Source organism: Sceloporus occidentalis, unplaced genomic scaffold, assembly GCF_023333645.1.
Source record: "Sceloporus occidentalis isolate IW3139 unplaced genomic scaffold, rSceOcc1.0.p SCAF_64, whole genome shotgun sequence".
NCBI lineage: Eukaryota > Metazoa > Chordata > Lepidosauria > Squamata > Phrynosomatidae > Sceloporus > Sceloporus occidentalis.
Window position 1 is genome coordinate 3159847 of NW_028317044.1, and position 23900 is coordinate 3183746.

A 23900-nucleotide genomic window follows, 5' to 3' on the forward strand; every position below is an offset into this window, starting at 1 on the left:
TTGTAATACAGTGGAAAGGAGAAGCCAGGCATAGTCAGACACGCATCCTAGACTTTAGGAGAGCGGATTTCAGTAAACTTAGAGAAGTATTGAGGGCGATTCCATGGTCAGAAATACTAAAAGATAAAGGAGTTCAGGACGGATGGGAATTTCTCAAAAGGGAGATACTGAAGGCACAATTTCAAACAGTTCCAGTGAGAAAGAAAAACGGGAGGTGTCTCAAGAAACCAGGATGGATGACTAAGGAACTTTCAACGGAGCTAAGTTTGAAACGGAAGATGTATAAGAAATGGAAAAAGGGGGAAATCACGAAAAAGGAATTCAAAGAAATAGCAGGCATGTGTAGGGGTAAAGTCAGAAAAGCTAAAGTGCAGAATGAACTCAGGCTTGCTAGAGAGGTTAAGAACAATAAAAAGGGCTTTTTTGGATATGTCCGCAGCAAGAGGAAGAAGAAAGAAACAGTAGGGCCACTGCGTGGAGAAGATGGCAAAATGCTAACAGGAGATAGAGAAAAGGCAGAATTACTCAACACCTTCTTTGCCTCAGTCTTCTCAGAAAAGGCAAAGGGTGCTCAACCTGAGGATAATGGAGCAGAGGACAGAATAGGGGAATTTCAGCACAGAATAAGTAAAGAGATAGTAGAGGAACACCTTGTTAATCTAAATGAATTTAAGTCTCCGGGACCAGATGAACTCCATCCAAGGGTATTAAAAGAACTGGCAAAAGTAATATCGGAGCCATTGGCAATCATATTTGAAAACTCCTGGAGAACAGGAGAGATCACAGCTGACTGGAGGAGGGCAAACGTTGTCCCCATCTTCAAAAAGGGGAAAAAAGAGGATCCCAACAATTATCGTCCAGTTAGTTTGACATCAGTTCTAGGAAAGATTCTGGAGCAGATCATTAAACAGAGAGTCTGTGAACATCTAGAAGGCAATGCCATAATCACAAAAAGTCAACATGGGTTTCAGAGAAACAAGTCATGCCAGACAAATCTAATCTCTTTCTTTGATAAAATTACCAGCTTGGTAGATGAAGGGAATACTGTGGATATAGTATATCTTGATTTCAGTAAGGCCTTTGACAAGGTTTCCCATGACATTCTTGCAAACAAGCTTGTAAAATGTGGGCTAGACAAAGGAACTGTTAAATGGATCTGTAATTGGTTGACCGGCCGAACCCAAAGGGTGCTCAACAATGGCTCCTTTTCATCCTGGAGAGAAGTGACCAGTGGGGTCCCACAGGGCTCTGTCCTGGGCCCAGTGCTATTCAACATCTTTATCAATGACCTGGATGACAGAATTGGGAGCATACTTATCAAATGTGCAGATGACACCAAATTAGGGGGAATAGCTAATACCCCAGAGGACAGGATCAAGATTCAAAATGACTTGAATAGACTAGAAAGCTGGGCCAAAGCTAACAAAATGAAATTCAACACAGAGAAATGTAAGGTATTGCACTTAGGGCGGAAAAATAAAATGCACAGATATAGGATGGGTGACACCTGGCTGAATGAAACTACGTGTGAAAGGGATCTAGGAGTCCAAGTAGACCACAAGTTGAACATGAGTGAACAGTGTGATGCGGCAGCTAACAAGGCCAATGCTATTTTAGGCTGCATCAATAGAAGTATAGTGTCTAGATCAAGAGAAGTAATAGTGCCACTGTATTCTGCTCTGGTCAGGCCCCACCTAGAATATTGTGTCCAGTTCTGGGCGCCACAATTCAAAAAGGACATTGAGAAACTGGAGCGTGTCCAAAGGAGGGCGACAAAAATGGTGAAGGGTCTGGAAACCATGCCCTATGAGGAACGACTTAGGGAGCTGGGGATGTTTAGCCTGGAGAAAAGAAGGTTAAGAGGTGATATGATAGCCCTGTTTAAATATTTGAAAGGATGTCATATTGAAGAGGGAGCAAGCTTGTTCTCTGCTGCTCCAGAGAACAGGACCCGGAACAATGGATGCAAGCTACAGGAAAAGAGATTCCACCTGAACATTAGGAGGAACTTCCTGACAGTAAGGGCTGTTTGACAGTGGAACACACTCCTTCCTCGGAGTGTAGTGGAGTCTCCTTTCTTGGAGGTCTTCAAAGAGAGGCTGGATGGCCATCTGTCAGGGATGCTTTGAATTGGATTTCCTGCATGGCAGGGGGTTGGACTGGATGGCCCTAGTGGTCTCTTCCAACTCTATGATTCTATGATTCTTGTTGTTATGTGCCTTCAAGCTGGCCCTCACTGGAATTCACGGCAGCTTCCAAAACTTAGTGTCTCTCAAGTGAAAACTATGGCTGCACATTTATTTATTTCGCTATCTGTTTTAACACCATAATAATTTAACTCCTTTTTAATGTACTTTAAAAAAATGTCTTTAAACAGTTATCCAACGAGGCACATAATATATGTTCGGGGCAGCTGTGTTGGCCATGCAACAACATTTTCTTTAAAAATGGATTTGGTTGTGTAATACTGCATGGCCAACACAGCACCCATGAACACCATCTTTTGAAAAATCTGAATTTAGTAAACATAGCCCCAGCAGTGAATGTGTAAAGTAGAGGGAGCGCTCAGAGGTTAAACATACCAGATTGCGAACAATGATTTCTGAGCCAGCCTGCACTGCAAGGTGCAACGGTGTCAGCTTGGAGGCATCTTGAACCCTGGAATTGACGTTGGCTTGGACACTGATCAAGAAGAGCACACTCTCGATATCGGAATTCTGAACGGCCACATGGAGAAAATTCCGGCCTTTGTTGTCTACCTGTGACAGTGAGCAAACCGTTTGATGCATTTATTTTTCCAAACAGCAAACCAAAGAAAAGTTACTTCCTTTACAACAACATTACTGGCTAGATTGTGCAGGAACTGTGCACCTTCGAAGCTCAGTGCCTGTTAGTAGCAAATACTCTGGAGCTCCTTTGGCCCTTTGCATCTGCAGGGATCCATTCTGGACCCTTCCCCCATGGATGCCAAACACCACGGGAAGTCAACTGCGGTGCGACATCCACACAACCATGTTTTGTAGTCATGTGCATGCATCGCCATTGAGAAGAACAGGGCAGGGCCATTCACGGGTGCTGCAATCCATGGATGGCAAGAGTGCCAATATCAAGGGGCGATTGTACACATATCTGCTTGCGCACACAGTATAATGTTTCAGAGGCATTCAGAAAAAAATTATGAATATACATAATTGTATGTGGGAAATAAACTAAAGCATTAAGATGTTGAATAGCTGAATCAGGATGATGTGTCTAAACTTTTTTTGTCCTAACATTCACATTCCCAGAAGTCCAGGACGCTATTTTATCCTGCCCACCCCGGCTTACTGTACTAGTTTAGGCTGTACAAATGTTTCTCTGAAAATTATTCTGTGTGCATCAATACTTCTAGATTCATGTGTCTACACTGAATTTTTCCCTCTGAAAGTGAATGCCAACACATGGAAAAATTGTTTCCCATCCCTGCTTTAAGACAAACCAAGGTGTGCAAACCAAGCAAGCACTGGATGTCCTCAAGCTGTGCCAGATTACTGGCGACACGATGCTGCAGCATTAGCCACTGGGCCTGTTAAAACGCTTTTGACGTTGCTATGTTGCGCAGTGCATGAGGCAACACATTAACGTATGGTGCCAGATTCTCCACCTTCGTGACTGTACTCAGTAGCTTGTGAGCTGGAGAAACACCTATCGCTTTCTCAATGAGCAAAGAGATACTGTAATCTTCTCTCAGAGGAGGCTTTTATTCATAGAAGAAGTTCCACTGTGTACTATACTATATACAACGACACCCTCCACCATCTACATCAGTAACAACCCACTCTGAGGTGCACACTGTCTCACTCTGTCTCAGTGACAGTTGAGAATGACAGTTGACAGTTGCATCAACATTCCAATTATGAATTCCAATGTTTAAATGCTGACACATATAACTGCCACTAGAGCCTAGTGGCCACATCCATGTCATTTTATCAGACCTATTTACCATGGTCCTGACAGGGCCAGTGACACAAGAGCATGCAAAGATCCTTCTGTACCTGCTCAGCTGCCCCCGGCTCCCGTTTGAGGATTGCCTCGGCTGCCTTGTTGTTCTTGTAAGTCATGGCACATGCAAACGGGGTCATCCCTTGCCGGTCCCGTATGTTGAGCTGAATGTCAGGGTGTGAGATCATGAGCTGGATAATGACGCCATGCTGGTTGATAATAGCAACGTGGATTGGTGTTCTTCCCTCTGCATCCTACAAAGACAGGCCAGTTAGCTGCACAAAAGAGGCCAACCAACCCATCTCCCTAAGTATAACAAACATGCCTGTGCATACCTGTGCGTTTACATTGGCACCAAACTCTAGAAGGCACTGCACTGTTTCTTCAAGGCCCCAACAAGCAGCCAAATGCAATGGCGTCTGCGCATCGTGGGCTTCCTCATCACCCTCACCATTGGCACCTGGCTGCCGTGGACTGTTAACATCACAGCCACTAGGAAGAAAGCAACAAAGAGACAGTTCAATTCAAAAAGGACATTGAGAAACTGGAGCGTGTCCAAAGGAGGGTGACTAAAATGGTGAAGGGTCTGGAAACCATGCCCTATGAGGAAAGACTCAGGGAGCTGGGGATGTTTAGCCTGGAGAAGAGAAGGTTAAGAAGTGATATGATAGCCCTGTTTAAATATTTGAAGGAATGTCATATTGAAGAGGGAGCAAGCTTGTTTTCTACTACTCCAGAGAACAGAGAACCTGGAACAATGGATGCAAGCTATAAGAAAAGAGATTCCACCTAAACATTAGGAGGAACATCCTAACAGTAAGGACTGTTCAACAGTGGAACACACTCCTTCAATGGAAAATGGTGGTGTCTCCCTCCTTGGAGGTCTTCAAACAGAGGCTGGATGGCCATCTGTCAATGGGGATGCTTTGATTGAGAGTTCCTGCATGGTAGAATGGGGTTGTACTGGATGGCCCTTGGGGTCTCTTTCAACTCTACGATTCCATGACAGTTTTACCCCAAATGTTTAAGTCACTGAGGATACCCCTTGTCCAAGGAGATGCATGTTTGACCTCTCAAGAAAGGTCTTGCTCTCTTTAAAAGCCTGGTCAACAGAGAAGGGAAGCCCAAAGTATCCATGAAAACAGCTTTAATTCTCCCTTTGTTCTCTGCCATCAAATCAACTTTTGACTTATAGCAGCCTATGAATGAAACAGCCCTGCTCAGGTCTTGCAAATTCAGGGCTTAGGCTTCCTTGATTGAATCGATCCATCTGTAAATGTGATTAATTCTCCCTCTGGACAGCAATACGTTCCTGACCTGCGGATAAGAAAGCAGGCGATCTGTTCATTGTTCTCATCGATAGCTCGGTGCAGGAGAGTCTGTAAACAACCGCTTGGTCCTGGACCCCAGCAGGTGGCATCACAACCATGCCTCACCTACAGAGGAGAGAATGAGACACTTAAGGAGGAGCAGAACTTGCTTTTCAGTGGATCACATTTAAGATTTTCTATGGAGACATGAAGATACTGGTCCTGTAGGGCACAGAAGGGTAAGGGACATTTGGCCTAATGAATTTCCTCATATAATCTGTGAAGATTTATGGGCAAACCCACCTGCCCTTCTCACCCTCTAATAGGAAATAGCGGGGACTCCCTTTTGTCCATTTCCTGTGCATGGAAAGAAAAAGGGACAAAACCTGAGTCCTCAGCGAGCGCTGGGTTGGAAAGCACTACCCAACATTTCAACCAGAAACTTAATGGACCCAATGTAATCTGATCCATGGAGGACTGGAGACGCAGAGCGATTTGCCTTCAAGGGGATACTTCAACATGCATGCAACTGTGACTGGTTCAACCTGCAAGACTTCATATCTCTCTGTGGAGAACGGTAGTTTTTACCATAGGGCTAGTCCTTCTAATGTGATACCAGGACTGCAGTATGACTTTGAATCTTTCTCTTAGGAAACTCACCTCTGTCATTTTGAAGGTTCCACACTTTCTTTTAAATGTTTTACAACAAAATACTAATGCATGATTACATCATGTCATAAAATAACGGGGGGAAATTCACTGATAGCATTTGTTGGCTTGGTAACATTTGAGCCCGTACAGACGATCCCAAATAAAGCTGCTTCGGGTCACTTTGGAGGTATGCTGTTTAAGTGATACATGAGTCCTAAGAGGCCAGAAGTTGTGCCAAAACCATGCTCCAGTCCTAAGGACTCTTTGGCACAGCTTCTGGCTTCTTAAGATGTGTGTGTCATTTAAACAGCACACCTCCAAAGTGACCCGAAGCAGCTTTATGCGGGCCTGTCTGTATGTGGCCATTTGATATAAGGAAGGACAGCTGTGGGTGCTGCTCTTACCAGAGTGGAAGCAATATCTTCTAAGTCATTTTCCAGCGCAAGCCAGAGTGGAGGATTCCCTTTATCATCAGGCACGGACATGTCTGCCCCTCTTGTGCAGATCGCATCGACCACAAGCGGAAGCTGGTTTTTGATGGCCAGCTGGAGAGCGGTCTCCCCATCCTGAGTCCTGCAATAAGAACACTGTGTTTTATGTAGCCAGACATTTGTTGGCAGGGGCATCATTTACAGTTATAACTTAAGCAAAACAACCATTTGGCACCTTTCGGTGGAGTCCTAACCTTTGATCTTGTGGGGTATTTTACCATGTGAGTAAAATACCAGTCCACAGAGGGGCAGGTGTGGTCCCCCAAGGAAGATGTTTCTCCCACAAACAGCAGAAGCAGAAATGTTACCTGACGCTGATATCCGCTTGATGTTCCAGGAGGAAGAGCGCACTCTTGCTGTCCTGCCTCTGTATTGCCATGTGCAGCAGTGTCTGTCCATCCGACATGGTGTCATTGATGGAGGCCCCAGAGCCAAGGAGTTGAGCTGCGATTGTGTGCATACCTGAGCAGAAGAGCATGGCAGGGTAAGGACTACACTTTAAGCATGCTTTAGTTTGACATACCACAGTTTGCATCATAAAGAAGCAAACAACTTGTGAAAGGTTTCCACCCTGCCATCCTTCAGGAATCTTGCAAGGAAGGAGACACTGGTGTTATCTAAACTGCCAAGCGCATGACCAGCTCTTTTAAAAACTAACATCTGGTCTCCTTTAAAGAAGGCTCAGTCCTCTCCCACTATAAACAGCTCTGTTTTGTCTGGTTTGTGTCTTAAATTTTCATTATTATACTTGGTTATTACTTCTTGAAATTCTACAACATGCGTTTCTGTTCTTACACCTCCTGTTACCTGTCCATAAGGCTAATCCCAAAACGGTTTGGTCCCTGGAATCTTTGAGGCTGAAGTCCGGAATGATCTGTAAATTGTTGGTGGCATGAAGAGCATTAGCTAGAAAACAAAAGAAACAAACACAAATTCTGTTAGGTTTTTGTTTTAAAGGACTGGACTGCAATAGATATACAGTCATTTTGTCTTCTGGTTTATCAGTTATCTGGGATTTCTAGACTTTATCTTAGACAGACTCCACTGCTCAGCAACACAATACTTGTTTCACATCCAGAAGGATATGGGTTTAATTCCCAGCCTCTCTGAATAATAGAAAAGAGAAGAGAAGGTTAAGAGGTGATATGATAGCCCTGTTTAAACGTTTAAAGGGATGTCATATTGAGGAGGGAGCAAGCTTGTTTTCTGCTGCCCCAGAGACTAAGACACAGAGCAATGGATGCAAGCTGCAGGAAAAGAGATTCCTCTAAACATTAGGAAGAACGTCCCGACAGTAAGAGCTGTTCAACAGTGGAACACACTCCTTCCTCTGAGATTTTGGTGGAGTCTCCTTCTTCGGAGGTCTTTAAACAGAGGCTGGATGGCCATCTGTCAGGGATGCTTTGAATGTGTATTCCTGCATGGCAGGGGACTGGACTGGATGGCCCTTGTGGTCTCTTCCAACTCTATGATTCTATGAAAACAAAGTAGAGGATTCTGGGAGCTAGAGTTCAAAAGCTTTTGTTCAGAACTTCTGTCCCAACATTCACTCTTATAAGGATAACATCTCCCTCCTCAAAGTCTTCTAACTTTCAAAATCTCCCCTTTCTTGCCACATTTTCTTATGTCTCAAGCAAATATCTTCCAGCAGCCTGTTTTCCCACTCCTTTAATCCAATGCCATGATCCTCAACTAGCAAATCCTACCGCAAAGTTTCCTAGACCCTACCCTCCTCACCTTTTTGCTCCAGTATGACAGACACAACATCAGGGTGATTGTAAGCTATTGCCATGTGAAGAGGAGTTTGCAGGCTAACGTTATCAGCTGCGCTGGATATCGTAGTCCCCTTCTTGGCAGGCACGGCTTTCTCCGTCTGGATGTTAGGGTTGGCGCCTTGGTGCAGCAACTCTGCGGTGAGGTTGGCAAGACCATGCCGGCAGGCTGTGTGCAAGGGGGTTTCTCCCTTTCAAACAAAGAGTAACAACTTAAGTCACTGGAGGAACTGAGAATATTCTTGAATAGAGAGCGGCTTTAACACAACTTGGCAGCACAACACACAAGCCCACTGAGATAACTGCTCTTGTGTCTGGGCAATACCAGTTCAGAATGCAAGCAATAGCACTCTCATCTACACCTCTGCAAATAGAAAACCGGCGCACAGGTAAAGAAAAAGTTTGCCCTACGCCTGAAGTGCCGAGTTCACACACAGCTTGCAGGTTGAAGGCATCCATTTTGAGCGGCAAAAACTGGGGCACTTTTGAGATCGTACAACCAGCTCAACAATTAAGCTCAAGTTCCCTTATTGATTTCCTCTACTCTGTTTTAGGTGGTTTGTTTTATCTTAGTCTAAGACTATAATGTTCAGGGAAGCGTTCCCAGGCACTGTTTATCCAATTGTTACCTGTTATTTTATTTGATCTCTGATATTCTCAATCTGTTGCCTCCTTATTTTATCTAGTAGACCACAAGTTAAACATGAGTCAACAGTGATGCGGCTGCTAAAAAGGCCAATGTGATTTTAGGCTGCATCAATAAAAGTATAGTATCTAGATCAAGGGAAGTAATAGTGCCACTCTATTCTACTTTGGTCACAATTCAAAAAGGATGTTGAGAAACTGGAGCGTGTCCAAGGAGGGCAACTAAAATGGTGAAGGGTCTGGAAACCATGCCCTATGTAGAGGGAGCTGGGGATGTTTAGCCTGGGGAAGAGAAGATTAAGAGGTGATATGATAGCCCTGTTTAAATATTTGAAGGGATGCCATATTGAGGAGGGAGCAAGCTTGTTTTCTGCTGCTCCAGAGAATAGGACCCGGAGCAATGGATTCAAGCAATAAGAAAAGAGGTTCCACCTCAACATTAGGAGGAACTTTCTGATAGTAAGGGCTGTTCAACAGCGGAACACACTCCTTCCTTGGAGTGTAGTGGAGTCTCCTTCCCTGGAGGTCTTTAAACAGAAGCTGATGGCCATCTGTTGGGTATACTTTGAGTGAGAGTTCCTGCATGGCAAGGGGTTGGACTGGATGGCCCTTGGGGTCTCTTCCAACTCTACGAGTCTATGATTCTATAATTCTATTGAATCAATCTACCTCTAATGCAGTCTTCCTACATACCCATGTATTCCTGTGGTTGACTTTGGCCCCATGAGTGGCCAGGAAGAGTGCTGCAGCCTCGTTTCCCGTGCCAGCTGCTCTCTGCAGCAAGCAGTTTCCTAAAAGGGGGGCAAAAAAGCATCCAGGATTAGACAAGTAGGCAAAGTTTCAGCCAGCACCTTTCATCTGCCATCCTAACCTAAGGCACTGCACCAGAATTGATGCTGCAGATACAAGACTAGCCACTTGCTGCAAAAGAAAAATGAAATTCTGTAGGAAATCTGCACAGCAGATGGAGCAGGGAGTCATCCATTCTGTTAGCATAATCCTTCCCCCTCGCAGGATTTCACGTTTGACCAGTGCAATATAGCACCTTCTGCTATCTTTCTAACTCAGAACAGAGAAGTTAAAATTTAAGAAGCGTACCCAGGTATTTTAGTAACAAATCACACTGAATTAATGATCAGATGGGTTTTTTAAAATATACATATTGAACGGACAGTTTGTTCTATCTGATCCCAGTTTTGTTCAGTTTAGTAGCTACCTCCATCCTTTTAGACATACTTCTTGGTTTAATTTTCTGCTCTATTATTTGGTCTTTTACCATTTGGGGATGTTTTTAAAAGTGCCGTTGCTCGTCTCTACTTTGGAAATTTCATTCAGTACTGCTTGCGCATATTCCTAAGTTTATGCATACTCCACTAAAGAGCAAAAATCAACAAGTGCTGCTCAACTAACCCTGTGTCTGCATCTGCAAAAACAATACAGTTTGACAGTGCTTTAACTGCTGTGGCTCAATGCTGTGGAACTCTGGAATTTGTAGTTTGCGGCACCAGACCTGACAGAGAAGGCTAAATATAAATCCCAGAATCCCCTAGGACATTTAATACAACCTAAGCCAATGTCAATCACAACTACTGACTCTCGTACAAATCATACAAACCGCACACTATCATGAGATCATGTGGTGCCAAGTTCAAACAGATGTCACATAAATGGTCTATCCATTCGCTCACAGAGAGGGCGACATATGTGTGCCCTGACATGTCTTGCCAGTGCCAGACTTTGTCTACTACTGCTGCCCCCTCTTTCTCACCCACCTGTCACCGTATCCGGGGCGTCTGTATTGCTGCCTCGCTGGATAAGCCTGGCAGCAAAGCTGTTCTCATCGAAAGAAGTGCCATTCTCCACTGGGACATCCTCAAAGGGGTTGACAGACGGGTCAGAAGAGACAGTGATATACTGGACTGCAAGCCACAGGGCAGTGCTTCCTTCGTGATCCTTTAGTTCCAAATCTAGTCTAACAGCAAAACAAACAATATTGTTATCATCCGACAGATGTTTTATTGCTACAGTTTTGAGTCGAGACACAATGGCTACAGTTCTGTATGGCTCAGCATAGGTCTGCATGTGGACCTTTGCTAGGCTCACCTATATACTACTCCCAGCTAGCATGGTCATAATACACTTGTCCCTCCAAATTCACTAGGACCCCCGTGAATGTGGAAAAACCGCAAATAACAAAAACACCATGTTTTACCCGAGAGGACACCTCTCTAGGAATCCCTAGGTCCTCCAGTGCAACTCTGTGGTCAACATCCGACAGACACTGACCATAGAACTGCGCTGGAGGAGCTACAAAGGCCTAGTAGAGTGTTCTCTCTAGGTCCTCCAGTGCATCTCTGTGGTCAACGTCCGACAGACACTGACCACAGAACTGCGCTGGAGGAGCTACAAAGGCCTAGTAGAGTATTCTCTCTAGGAATCTCTAGATTATTATTATTATTATTAACCTTTATTTATGAAGCGCTGTAAATTTACACAGCACTGTACATGCAATTTTTTTAGTTAGACGGTTCCCTGCCCTCAGGCTTACAATCTAAAAAGACATGACACAGAAGGAGAAGGGAGTGGTGACGGGAAAGGGTAAGAGGTCCAGCAGTTCCTCTCAACCTCCGAGGCCTGGACCAAGGCAGATGGACAGGAGGGAGGGCTTGGCTTCAAAATGGAAGGTTAATCATTATCCAGGGAAAATACATACTCACAAGTAGGATAATACATATACAGTACATAGCAATACAGGAAATGGATCAATAAACAGTCAACAACAGAACATCAAATAGTAAGCGACAATTGTGTGATGTCTGGGAAGGCTTCTCTGAACAGGATGGTTTTCAACTCTGTTTTGAAGCTGATTAAAGAAGTGATGACTCTTGCTTGTGGAGGAAGAAGGTTCCAGGAGTGAGGGGCAGCAAGTGAAAAGGGGCGAATCCGGGATGGGGCAGAGGAAATCCTGGGCTGAGACAGGAGCCCTTGACTACCAGAACGGAGGGCCCTGGTGGGAAGGTGAGGAGAAAGAAGGTCTGATAAGTAAGGAGGGGCCAGTCCATGGAGGGCTTTGAATGTCGACAGCAGGAGCTTATACTGAATGCGGAAAGGGAGAGGGAGCCAGTGAAGGGATGCCAACACAGGAGAGATGTGGTCAGAGCGGTGGGTGGAAGTGATAATGCGTGCAGCTGAATGCTGGGCAGAGATTAAAGGACGGAGGTGAGAAAGAGGAAGTCCAGCCAGGAGGACATTACAGTAATCAAGTCATGAGATCACTAGGGCATGGACCAGGATCTTGGCAGAAGAGGCGGAGAGATAAGGTCGGATTTTGGCAATATTGTACAAAAAGAATCTACAAGCCTTGGCTGTGGTCTGGATCTGAGGGATACACGACAGAGAAGAGTCAAAGATAAAGCCGAGACTGCGGGCTTGCAGGACTGGTTGAATGGAAATGTTGTCCACAGAGACAGAAAAGGAGTGTTGAAGGTTGGGCTTAGGAGGAAAGACAAGAAGCTCCGTCTTGGACATGTTGAGCTTCAAACGCCGATGGCGCATCCACTGTGAGACAGCTGTAAGGCAAGACGAGACTTGCTGTTCAAGCCTTGGAGAAAGGTCAGGGGCAGAAAGATACAGCTGGGTGTCATCGGCATACAGATGGTAGGAAAAGCCAAAAGAGCTGATGAGTTTTCCTAAGGACAGTGTGTAGAGAGAAAACAGAAGGGGACCCAGAACAGAGCCCTGGGGAACTCCAACAGATAAGGGAACAGGAGAAGAAGTCTGACCCCCTGCAACTACTGCAAAAGATCTGCCAGACAAGTAAGATCTAAACCAGTCGAGAACAGAGTCTGAGAACCCAAGGTCAGAGAGTATGTCAATTAGGAGACAGTGATCAACAGTGTCAAAGGCTGCAGACAAATCGAGAAGAATGAGAACAGAGTAAAGGCCATTAGCCTTGGCCTGTAAAAGGTCATTTGAGATCTTTGTGAGAGCTGTCTCTGTGGAATGCCTTGGGCGGAAACCAGACTGATAGGGATCAAGGATGGAGTTGGTTTCGAGAAACTTGAGACAGCGCGAATAAACAACCCGTTCCAAAACCTTAGAAAGAAAGGGGAGAAGAGAAATCGGACGATAGCTAGACAAAGAGGAGGGGTCAAGAGAAGGTTTTTTCAGAATTGGGGAAATGAGAGCATGTTTGAAGTCCGAAGGGAAGGAGCCTGTAGAGAGAGAGAGACTGAAGATATGGAGAAGCGAGGGCAGAAAGGAGGGAGCTATAGAGATTAGAAGACGAGTAGGAATAGGATCAAGAGGACAGGTAGCAGGTTTGGAAGAGTTCAGAAGTGTAGAGAGTTCATCCAAGGAGGCAGGAGGAAAGACAGAAAATTTGTTAGGCGAAGGCGATAGAAGATTAGATTTGTTAGGCGAAGGCGATAGAAGATTAAGAGCAGAAGAAGAATCAGGAGGGACTATCTCAGAGCGAATAGTGGTAATCTTAGAGATGAAATAGTTAGCAAAGTCATTAGGAGAGAAAGATGAAGAGACAGGAGGAGAGGGAGGTTTAAGCAAAGAGTTGAAGGTGGAGAACAAACGCTGCGGGCACCTCTCATTGGCAGAGATCAATGATTTGTAATAATTCTGTTTAGCCATAGAGAGGGCGCGTGAGAAGGACGAAAGAACAAATTTGAAATGGATAAAATCAGCCCACTCTTTGGACTTTCTCCAAAGACGTTCGGCCGCTCTAGAGCAGGACCGGAGAAACTTAATGTTGGGGGTAAGCCAGGGCTGAGGTCTAGTCTTGGAGGAAGAAGTGCGAACAGAGACAGGGGCAAGATGGTCAAGAGTCGAGGAAAGAGTGGAGTTAAATAAAGACATTGCTGAATCAGCAGAATCCCCGAGATTTAGGGAAGAGAGAGATGAATCCAGGGTCAGACCAAGATGGTTAGAGTCAACAGATTGAAGATCACGAAAAAGGCGTTGAATAGTATGGCGAGGAGGAGGAGTATAAGTGAGAGCAAAGGAGATTAAATGATGGTCAGATAGTGGAAAGTCAAGTGCCAGGTAGTCAGAAATGGCGCAGTTTGCAGCAAGAACTAGGTCAAGACAGTGACCAAGAGAATGAGTCGAAGAGTTGGAGTGTGGTTGGAGGCCAAAAGAAGCTAGCAGAGATCTTTCGGTGCAACTTTTAGTTAAAGGTGATGATAGAGTTGCACTGGAGGACCTAGATATTCCTAGAGAGAACATACTTAATCAACTCCGTGAACAATCCAATCCACAAATATGGAGTGATGAGTGTATGTGTTGGTTTGGAGTCTCTGGGAGCTATTGTCCAGAATGATAACTTGTGTAAGTTCACTATTCTAGCCATCTCCTTGCAGTAGGCAAGTACCTTCACCTATAGCTGAGAGTATTCAAATGTCTGTTTCTGTAAGATAAAGAATTGAGGACTTAAGAACTGACAGAACTATCTGTAACAAAAAGATCAACAGCCATTACAGCCCTCTGATTTAAAATTCAAGAAAAGTCAGTTATTCGCAAACTGCTTCCTAGTGAAACAATAGGTGTGCAGGGTAACGCTCCCCCTTAAACAGCAGCCCAAATAGATGGCTTCGCATTAACTAGCATGCAGCTTACTTACTGCTTGCACTGGAGTAGTTGACTGAAAACATGGTCATTTCGCACAGCAATGGAGGCATGCAATGGTGTTCTATGGAAAAGAGAAAAAACAAATACATTAGGGAAGAAGTCCTTCTAAAGACTTCCTACCCAGAGCTCTCTTTTCATAAATTAGCAAGCCTTGGGACATTTTGAAAAAGGAGACACTAGACATCTCCTTCATATTGCAATATTGCCATCTTATCTTAGTCTTGTTTGCATTAGGACCATTTCAAGCCAAGCGCTTACTGAGACGTCAAGACAACTGCTTTTACGTTTATGCTTCCGATTCATCATGAAGCTTCTTCACCAGCACGGTAAGTCTGGTCCAGTTTTACTAACAATGATGCTGGGATATTCTTTTAAAACATGCCCTGTCTCCTACTGCTAGATCAAACCCTCAAGCCACCAGCTGTCTCTCACTAACCACTGTCTAGGTAGGCCTATTGACTGAGCTATCCTTATGCAAATGAAATTATTAAAGCTAGATACCATCCCAATGAGAAATACAATTGACTCACCTACAGTGACCTAACTCATCTGCAGTCAATTTTATCCAATTTCCAACACAGAAGACTCCCTTTTCCTTTCATGTCAGTCAACTAGCTTATAATGACCCTATAATACTAGTTAGGTTTGGGACTGGGCCATAACCCAGTGAAACATACACTTGTCCTTCCATATTCACTAGGATTAGGGGCACAAGACCCCCGTGAATATGGAAAAACCACAAATAACAAAAACACCATGTTTTTAACCAGAGAGGACACCTCTCTAGGGATGTCTAGGTCCTCCAGCGCAACTCTGTGGTCAACGTCCGACAGACACTGACTACAGAAGTGCCCTGGAGGAGCTGCAAATGCCTAGTAGAGTATCCTCTCTAGAGATCTCTAGGTCTTTCAGTGTGACTCTGTGGTCATCGTCCGACAGACACTGACCATAGGACTGCCCTGGAGGAGCTACAAATGCCTAGTAGAGTATTCTGTCTAGGGATCTCTAAGTCTTTCAGTGCAACTTTTAGTTAAAGTTGACCATAGAGTTGCACTGGAGGACCTAGAATATTCCTAGAGAGAACATATTAATCAAATCCATGAATAATCAAATCCACAAATATCAAAGGTGCAAATATGAGTGTACATGCTTTTGTATGAAGAAGGTACCAGGTTAAATACCAGCATCCCTCTCCATTCCCCTCTTCAGTTAAAAAGGTTGGTGGGGAAGTAATCTGCCTAAACACCTTGAAGATGCTTTGTTAATTAAAATAGGCAAAACTCTACTAGTGGTTCCTTTCCCAGATGATTGGTCTACAACGTCTACAATCCCTTAATATTGGCCATACACGGCAGAGGTTTCTGGGATTTGAAATCCAACAACATCTGGGGAGCCAAGGTTGGAAAGCTAAATAACCAGTCACTTGGTAATGTATGGAGAGAGCTTGGAAAAGTTACTCTTTTGGTCTACAACTGCTGGAATTCTGCAACCAGCACAGTCACTAGCCATGCAGGCTAAAGGACTCTGGAAGATTTTTTCCAAGCTCTGTCTATAGGATAGCTTCATACACTGAAGCTGACACAACAAAGCAGCACGGCAAAGAAATGAACAGGCAAAGGAACGCAAAAACACAGGAGGAGCAGTCACCCAGCAGTCACCTTCCTTGGCTGTCCTGCATGTTTGGATTGGCCCCTGCCTTTAAGAGGGACTCTGCAATCCGCGCCATCTCCACCATGGTATCTGGCTTGTGCTTCTTGGGGTTGTAAGATGCCACTATGTGCAGTGGTGTCTCCTGGTCTCCCAGTGTCGCAGCATTCACCCGGGCACCGCTTTTAATCAGGAAATTAGCAGCAAACGTATCTCCTTTTGGCAAAGAAAAGGGGAAGATTATAAGAAAGAGACATGGCTGAAACACTTTCTTTACAGCTGAAGATTTAAATCCTGAAAGTGCAACCTGGTACTGTCTGGTATCTGCTCAGGGACTCTAACTTAAGCAGAATAAAGTCATCTAGGTTAGAACAGCATTGAGTGAGCTTTCATAATTGAATAAGGACACACCTGAAAAGAGCCTTCTCTTTGGTTGAAACTACACATTTAGTGATAGAATCATAGAGTTGGAAGAGACCACAAGGGCCATCCAGTCCAACCTCATTCGGCCATGCAGGAAATCACAATCAAAGCATCCCCGACAGATGGCCATCCAGCCTCTGCTTGAAGACAAATACCTACAAACCTGTTGCAGCAAGGGAGTAGGAGGCACAAGAAAAAAGGGACCTAGAATCTGTAGTGCATGTACTGGTAACCTCAAGACTCGATTTCCGCAATGCACTCTACATAGGACTACCCTTATACCTAGTCCAGAAACTACAGTTAGTACAAAACATGGCAGCCAGGCTGATCACTGGTAAAACTAGAAGTGATCATATTGGACCGCCAATGGATTCTCTTGAGTTATGAAGCATTGTTCTACTATGAAATGGCGGACAGAGTGATTAGGACCGACCTGTTGTGAATTAGAATGTAGGTATAGGATTCCACAGACACACATATGCGAACACACTCTGAACAACATGGCCCTTTAGAAATTTTAATGTGGGCCCCTATGAGGTGTGAAATATTTCTGCATACCTGTGCAAACGTATTTTTGGGTCCTCACCTCTCTTAACAGCTTTATGCAACAGGCTCCAGCCCTTCTTGTCCACCATGTCAATGTCGGCCTTGGAATTCACCAGGGTGGTGGCAATGCTTTCCAGTCTTCGAGAAAGTGCCAGGTCTAAAGCAAGGTCTCCGTTGTGATCCAGTTCATTTAATTTCCCAGGCAGCTGCAAGAACAGAATTAGAGGACCACTGTTAGATGCTGAGATAACACCCATCGGCAGATCAGTCCCAGCACCAGGCAGATCAAGCTGGGAGTCTTAGAACCTCAGGCAGCAGAACAACTGGGGGAAAACCTTGAAGAACTGTTGTGGGTGAAGAGTAAAGAGAACTGGGCTACATCTTGGAAACAAACTACATTTCTCAAACTCCAGCTTTCAAAATTCTCCAGCCAGCATGGCAAGTCACTAAGGCAGGTGGGGAATTCTGACAATCATAGCCTCCAAAAATGAACACGCTTTGGTACGACATATAGCAGCTTAGCAAAAAAAGAAGACTCTCCATATTCACTAGGGTTAAGGGCACAAGACTCCTGTGAATATGGAAAAACCACAAATAACAGAAACACCATGTTTTTACCCGACAGGACACATCTCTAGGAATCTCTAGGTCCTCCGGTGCAACTCTGTGGTCAACGCCCGACAGACACTGACTACAGAACTGCCCTGGAGGAGCTGCAAAGGCCTAGTAGAGTATTCACTCTAGGAATCTCTAGGTCCTTCAGTGCAACTCTGTGGTCAACGTCCGACAGACACTGGCCACAGAACTGCCCTGGAGGAGCTACAAAGGCCTAGTAGAGTGTTCTCTCAAGGAATCTCTAGGTCCTCCAGGGCAACTCTGTGGTCATCGTCTGACAGACACTGACCACAGAACTGCGCTGGAAGAGCTACAAAGGCCTCGTAGAGTATTCTCTCTAGGGATCTCTAGGTCCTCCAGTGCAACTCTGTGGTCAATGTCCAACAGACACTGACCATAGAACTGCCCTGGAGGAGCTACAAAGGCCTAGTAGAGTATTCTCTCTAGGAATCTCTAGGTCTTTCAGTGCAACTTTTAGTTAAAGTTCACCACAGAGTTGCACTGGAGGACCTAGATATTCCTAGAGAGAACATATTAACCAAATCTGTGAATAATCAAATCAAATCTGCAAACATCAAAGCCGCAAATATGGAGGGATGAGAGTAATTACCAATGTTCAGGTTTAAAATTAGAAGTATTACCAATAGAACGGCAAGCTTATGATTTCCATGGCTTGCATGTCCCTTTTTAAAAGTCACAGCACAGAAGCATAAATATTTCCAAAATTCAATGTTTGCAAAGACCTGGGAAGGCAGGGAACGAGAGCATCTCAACTTTACCTGTGAATCCATTTCAATAAGGTAGAGAAATACAACATCTTCTCTTTCTACTTTAATAGCCTTGTGCAAGGGGAACTCTGTTTTGGATTTGATCATTTTATACAAAAGCTGAGCGCTCATGCTGCTGAAGTCTTCCTTCCTCAGGTCATCCTGGGGGGAAAAAGAAGAGATGGATAGAGGATAGTAGAAAGATAGGAAGATCACACACCAGATGGATAGACTTAAACAAAGAGGACAAGGCCTTTAAGTCTGCAGAAACTGAATAGGGGTTTTGAGAATAGGGTGTTTTGATGCTTCATTCACAGGGTTTCCAGAGGTTGAAGTCAACTTGAGGGCAGTCAACAACAACGATTCAAGCAACTACTTGGGGAATATCAAAGTGAATGAAAAAATCATTCTGACAAAAGGGCCTTGATTATAAACTGTCTCTTTTTAAGCGTAAGTTTATTCTACCACCCAAGGACAATCCATATCATTTTTGGATAATGCAGTGTCCTCTGAAATACGCACATACACACTGAACCAAGTTTTACAGAAACAAATATGTTAGCTCCAAGACAGGTAACTTTCTAGCACTCTGAAAGGAACTATAGGGCCCGAACAGACAGGCCAAAATAAAGCTGCTTCGGGTCACTTTGGAGGTATGCTGTTTAAATGACGCACGCATCTTAAGAGGCCAGATACTGCGCCAAAGCTGCACTCTAGTTCTTAGGACTGGAGCATGGCTTTGGTGTGGCTTCTTGACGCTTAGGATGCATGCAGCATGTAAACAGCATACCTCCAAAGTGACTTGAAGCAGCTTTATTTGGCCCTTCTGTACGGGGACATCGTCTCCTTTCATTCACAAGAGCAGCTTCTGACAGTGGCAGGACTGCAACTCCCATGAGCTCTGGTCAGTGGAGAGAGGGACAAAGGAATTACAGTCTAAGACCATTTGAAAGGTCACAGTTGCTCACCCCAGCATTCGGAGGATATCTGCTGAAGATAAGGCAAACTACAGTATTGTAAACAAGGCTTTCCAAAGGGCATCATAGATTACAGTAAGCGATGTATCCTCCCACATGTTACTTTCCCAAACTGCAAATACTATTCAGGGATATTAAATAGACAGAGAATCTCTAATAAGGCACTTTTCTCCCATGCACTGAAATGTTTTCAACAGAAAAGAAAGCACTTTTGAGAACAGAGCTCTGATTTGATAATTACAGGACAGAAATCTCCTGTTCATGGAATCATAGAATTGGAAGAGACCCCAAGAAGGGCCATCCAGTCCAACCCCATTCTACCATGTAGGAACTCTCAATCAAAGCATCCCCGACAGATAGCCATCCAGCCTTTGTTTAAAGACTTCCAAGGAAGAAGACTCCACTACACTCCCAGAGAGTTTGTTCCATTGTCTAACAGCCCTTACTCTCAGCAAGTTCCTCCTAACGTTGAGGCGGAATGTTTTTTCCTGGAGCTTGCATCCATTGTTCTGGGTCCTGTTCTCTGGAGCAGCAGAAAACAAGCTTGCTCCCTCCTCAATATAGCATCCCTTTAAGTATTTAAATAGGGCTATCATATCACCTCTTAACCTTCTCTTCTCCAGGTTAAACATCCCCAGCTCACTAAGTCATTCCTCATAAGGCATGGTTTCCAGACCCTTCACCATTGTGGTCCCCCTCCTTTGGACGTTAAAAAGGATGTTAATTGTGGTGCCCAGAACTGGACACAGTATTATTCCAGGTGAGGCCTGACCAAAGCAAAATAGAGTGGCACTATTACTTCCCTTGATCTAGACACTATACTTTTATTGATGCAGCCTAAAATTACATTGGCCTTTTAAGCTGCCGCATCGCACTGTTGACTCATGTTCAACTTGTGGCCTACTTGGACTCCTAGTTCCCTTTCACACGTATAAATCTCGTTCAACCAGGTATTACCCATCCTATATCTGTGCATTTCATTTTTCCGCCCTAAATGTAGTACCTTACATTTCTCTGTGTTGAAATTCATTTTGTTAGCTTCTGTTGCTGGTGCTATGAAATCCCATTTTAAGTAGACACACACACACACACACCCCAAGTAGTCCAAAAAATAAATGCCAGGACCAGATGTAAAGACAAAACTTCCTTGCCTAGGGAAGCCTAATACATCTGTGAGAAAGCTTGGCGTAAACATCTACTCCCTGACTTGATTTCCACATGTAACATGGTTTCTGGTTTTACCTATAATGCACTGCAAGCATACAATTCCCATTTTGAGTTATGAAGTGGTACAACTCTTTTGTGTGTAGCAAAAAATTAAACACGCAGATCACTCAAAGCAGCTCTGCATTTCCCAATGAACCTTTACCTTATAAACCTTATAAACATGAAAAAAATACATTTTAGCACTTATAATTAAGTGTGCTAGATCTTTATAAATATTGTCCCCTTGAAGCATCATAGACGCATAGAGTTGGAAGAGACTCTCAGTGCTCACCCAGTGACTAGCAATGATCTCAGCACAGTAGTTCATTAAAGTGCTAGCGTTCAGTTCCTCGGCCGTTTGATAGAAGCGGATACAGTTCCTGACATTTACAAGGGACATGACTCCTTTTTCACACCTACCAAGAGAGAGAGACAGACAGACAGACAGACAGACAGACAGAAAACATGACCAAAAGTCAGGGATTTAGATATCTTCAGTGATGGCAACAGACAAAAACAACAGACATGGGGAGGAAGACATCTCATGGGGAAAAAGACCTGCTACAGACAATGTTTTTCCAAAAGAAACTTGGCTTGGCTTAATTTTCCAGGGAGAATCTTCTATTCCATATCTCTGATTGTTGTATTACCACTTCCACAATGGATAAATCAGTTTTAGGTATTCTAGAAACATAAAGTTGGAAGAGACCGCAAGGGCCATCCAGTCCAACCCCATTCTGCCATGCAGGAAATCTAAATCAAAACATCCCCGACAGATTGCCACCCAGCCTCTGTTTGAAGACCTCCAAGGAAGGAGATTCCACTACTGCATACCATGCAGCTGCGGACAAGTCTACATAGGGACCACCAAGCGCAGTGTGCAAACAAGAATCAAGGAAGACTAGAGACACTGCAGACTGGGTCAGCCAGAAAAATCAGCAGTAGCAGAACGTGTTACAAACCATCCTGGGCATAAAATACTGTTTGTTAACGCTGAAATTCTGGACCACGCCAACCACTACCATATCAGGATGCACAGGGAAGCCACTGAAATCCTCAGCTCCTTCAGTCATTCCTCATAGGACATGGTTTCTAGACCCTTCACCATTTTAGTTGCCCTCCTTTGGACATGATCCAGTTTCTCAATATCCTTTTTGAATTGTGCCCAGAACTGGAGACAATATTCCAGGTGGGGCCTGACCAAAGCAGAATAGAGTGGCACTATTACTTCCCTTGGTCTAGACACTATACTCTTATTGATGCAGCCTAAAATCGCATTGGCCTTTTTAGCTGCCACATCGCACTGTTGACTCATGTTCAACTTGTGGTCTACTTGGGACTCCCAGATCCCTTTCACACATATAAATCTCATTCAGCCAGGTGTCCCCCATCCTATATATCTGTTCATTTCATTTATCCGCCCTAAGTGCAGTACCTTGCATTTCTCCTTGTTGAAATTCATTTTGTTAGCTCATCTGGCTAAGTATATACCGACACAACAGCTGACTCAAAGGCTCACCTTTCCCTAAGAAGCTGTAGTTGAAACTTGTTTGCTAGTTTCATCAGCTCTGTCAGGAACACATCATCTTCTCTCAGCTCCAGCTCATCTGTGTAGATCCAACGCAACATTGCCATGGTCACCTCGGGGTCAGCATCTGGTGGAAGAACTTGAGATATTTTATCCCTATTACGCTTGCAACTGCCACCCTTAATTAATCGATATCAACTGGGTAAAGCCCAGTCAAATTCTATCCCATACGTCATGCCAACCAACCCCACACCATTCCCCAAAGTATAGCATAAGCATAAGGAGAAAAGAGTAACCATATGAAGGCACTTTCTGGTAGGTCAGTTTAAAGGATGAAAGCCCTGAGCTGCTATTTTAAAGAATAAATAAATAATATGTGAAGTCAAAGTCTTTCATAGTCAGCATCCATAGATTTTTGTGGGTTTTTTGGGCTAGGTGGCCGTGTTCTGGAAGAGTTTATTCCTGACGTTTCACCAGCATCTGTGGCTGGCATCTTCAGGGAATGTACCCCACTCTCTTCCATGCCAGCAATCTCTGAAGATGCCAACCACAGATGCTGGCAAAACATCAGGACGTCAGGAATAAACCCTTCCAGAACACGGCCACATAACCCGAAAAACCCACAAAAATAAATAATAAACGGACTATTGGCAAAAGTTTCTTGCTACCTTAGAATCATAGATTCATAGGATAGAATTGGAAGAGACCCCAAGGACCACCCAGTCCAACCCCATTCTGCCATGCAGGAACTCACAATCAAAGCACCCCCAAGAGATGGCCATCCAGCCTCTGTTTAAGAATTGTTTGTGTTTTCCTAGTAGCAGTGAAACAGATGCGCAGTCACACTGTTGTTGTGGATATTCCAGAAGGAAAAGCTTGCAGAGGCACCCCATGTGCCTCAAGATGCAGAGATACTTTTAGTTATGCTGCAGGATGCCTTGCTGGCTGTATGCTGACCCCCAAGAAAGAGGAGCTGACTAGCCGAGGAACTAATATTAGAAGTAGTTGTACAGCCAAAAACGTAAGGGAGAACACACAGTCAAACACTCTTCCTCGGAGTGTAGTGGAGTCTCCTTGCTTGGAGGTCTTTAAATAGAGGCTGGATGGTCATCTGTCGGGGATGCTTTGATTGAGAGTTCCTGCATGGCAGAATGGGGTTGGACTGGATGGCCCTTGGGGTTTCTTCCAATTCTATGGGACTGCTAACACAGGACTGTCCCCATGCCATTAATCCCCCATCCACCCCATTACGAATGAAGGCTATAAAACAAGTCGAAACAACACAATTCCTTGCCCCGCTCCCTGTCATCATCATGTTTCAACATCAAGAATGGTTTTTCCATCGACAATGAAGTATTCCAGTATCCATTCTATTCTGCTTGAAAAGTAGTTAAAATATCAGATTAGGCTCAACAGGAAGACCCATCTCCTTCTCAACTGTCAACCTTTGCACCTTTGGATCTGCCATTCATCCCGAGTCTAACCTAGCTCACACAAGTGTTGTGAGGCAAAATGGACAAAGTAAAACTATGTCTCTCTCTCTCTTTTCAGCCTAGTACTTATGGTCATAGAATCCTAGAATTGGAAGAGAGCCCAAGGGCCATCCAATCTAACCCCATTCTGCCATGCAGGAACTCACAATCAAAGCACCTCCAAGAGATGGCCATCCAGCCTCTGTTTAAAAATCTCCACCATTCTCCA

The 23900-nt window shown here is 44.3% G+C and overlaps 1 protein-coding gene across 4 annotated transcripts in view; it reads right to left on the minus strand.

Annotated features, from left to right (window-relative positions):
• The window catches only part of LOC149287129 (ankyrin repeat and FYVE domain-containing protein 1), a 48111-nt gene that overhangs the window by 7870 nt on the left and 16341 nt on the right, over nucleotides 1-23900 (minus strand). For all 4 annotated transcript variants that reach the window (XM_089493542.1, XM_089493545.1, XM_089493541.1 and 1 more), the window contains exons 4-19: nucleotides 22191-22326; nucleotides 20964-21087; nucleotides 18501-18650; nucleotides 17147-17312; nucleotides 16149-16353; nucleotides 14483-14551; nucleotides 10623-10822; nucleotides 9544-9641; nucleotides 8171-8396; nucleotides 7241-7339; nucleotides 6742-6895; nucleotides 6347-6515; nucleotides 5299-5417; nucleotides 4317-4473; nucleotides 4035-4235; nucleotides 2583-2759 (exon numbers count right to left, since the gene is read on the minus strand). In XM_089493542.1, the coding sequence (XP_089349668.1) occupies nucleotides 2583-2759; nucleotides 4035-4235; nucleotides 4317-4473; nucleotides 5299-5417; nucleotides 6347-6515; nucleotides 6742-6895; nucleotides 7241-7339; nucleotides 8171-8396; nucleotides 9544-9641; nucleotides 10623-10822; nucleotides 14483-14551; nucleotides 16149-16353; nucleotides 17147-17312; nucleotides 18501-18650; nucleotides 20964-21087; nucleotides 22191-22326 (2450 nt within the window). The remainder of the gene's footprint in view (nucleotides 1-2582; nucleotides 2760-4034; nucleotides 4236-4316; nucleotides 4474-5298; nucleotides 5418-6346; nucleotides 6516-6741; nucleotides 6896-7240; nucleotides 7340-8170; nucleotides 8397-9543; nucleotides 9642-10622; nucleotides 10823-14482; nucleotides 14552-16148; nucleotides 16354-17146; nucleotides 17313-18500; nucleotides 18651-20963; nucleotides 21088-22190; nucleotides 22327-23900) is intronic.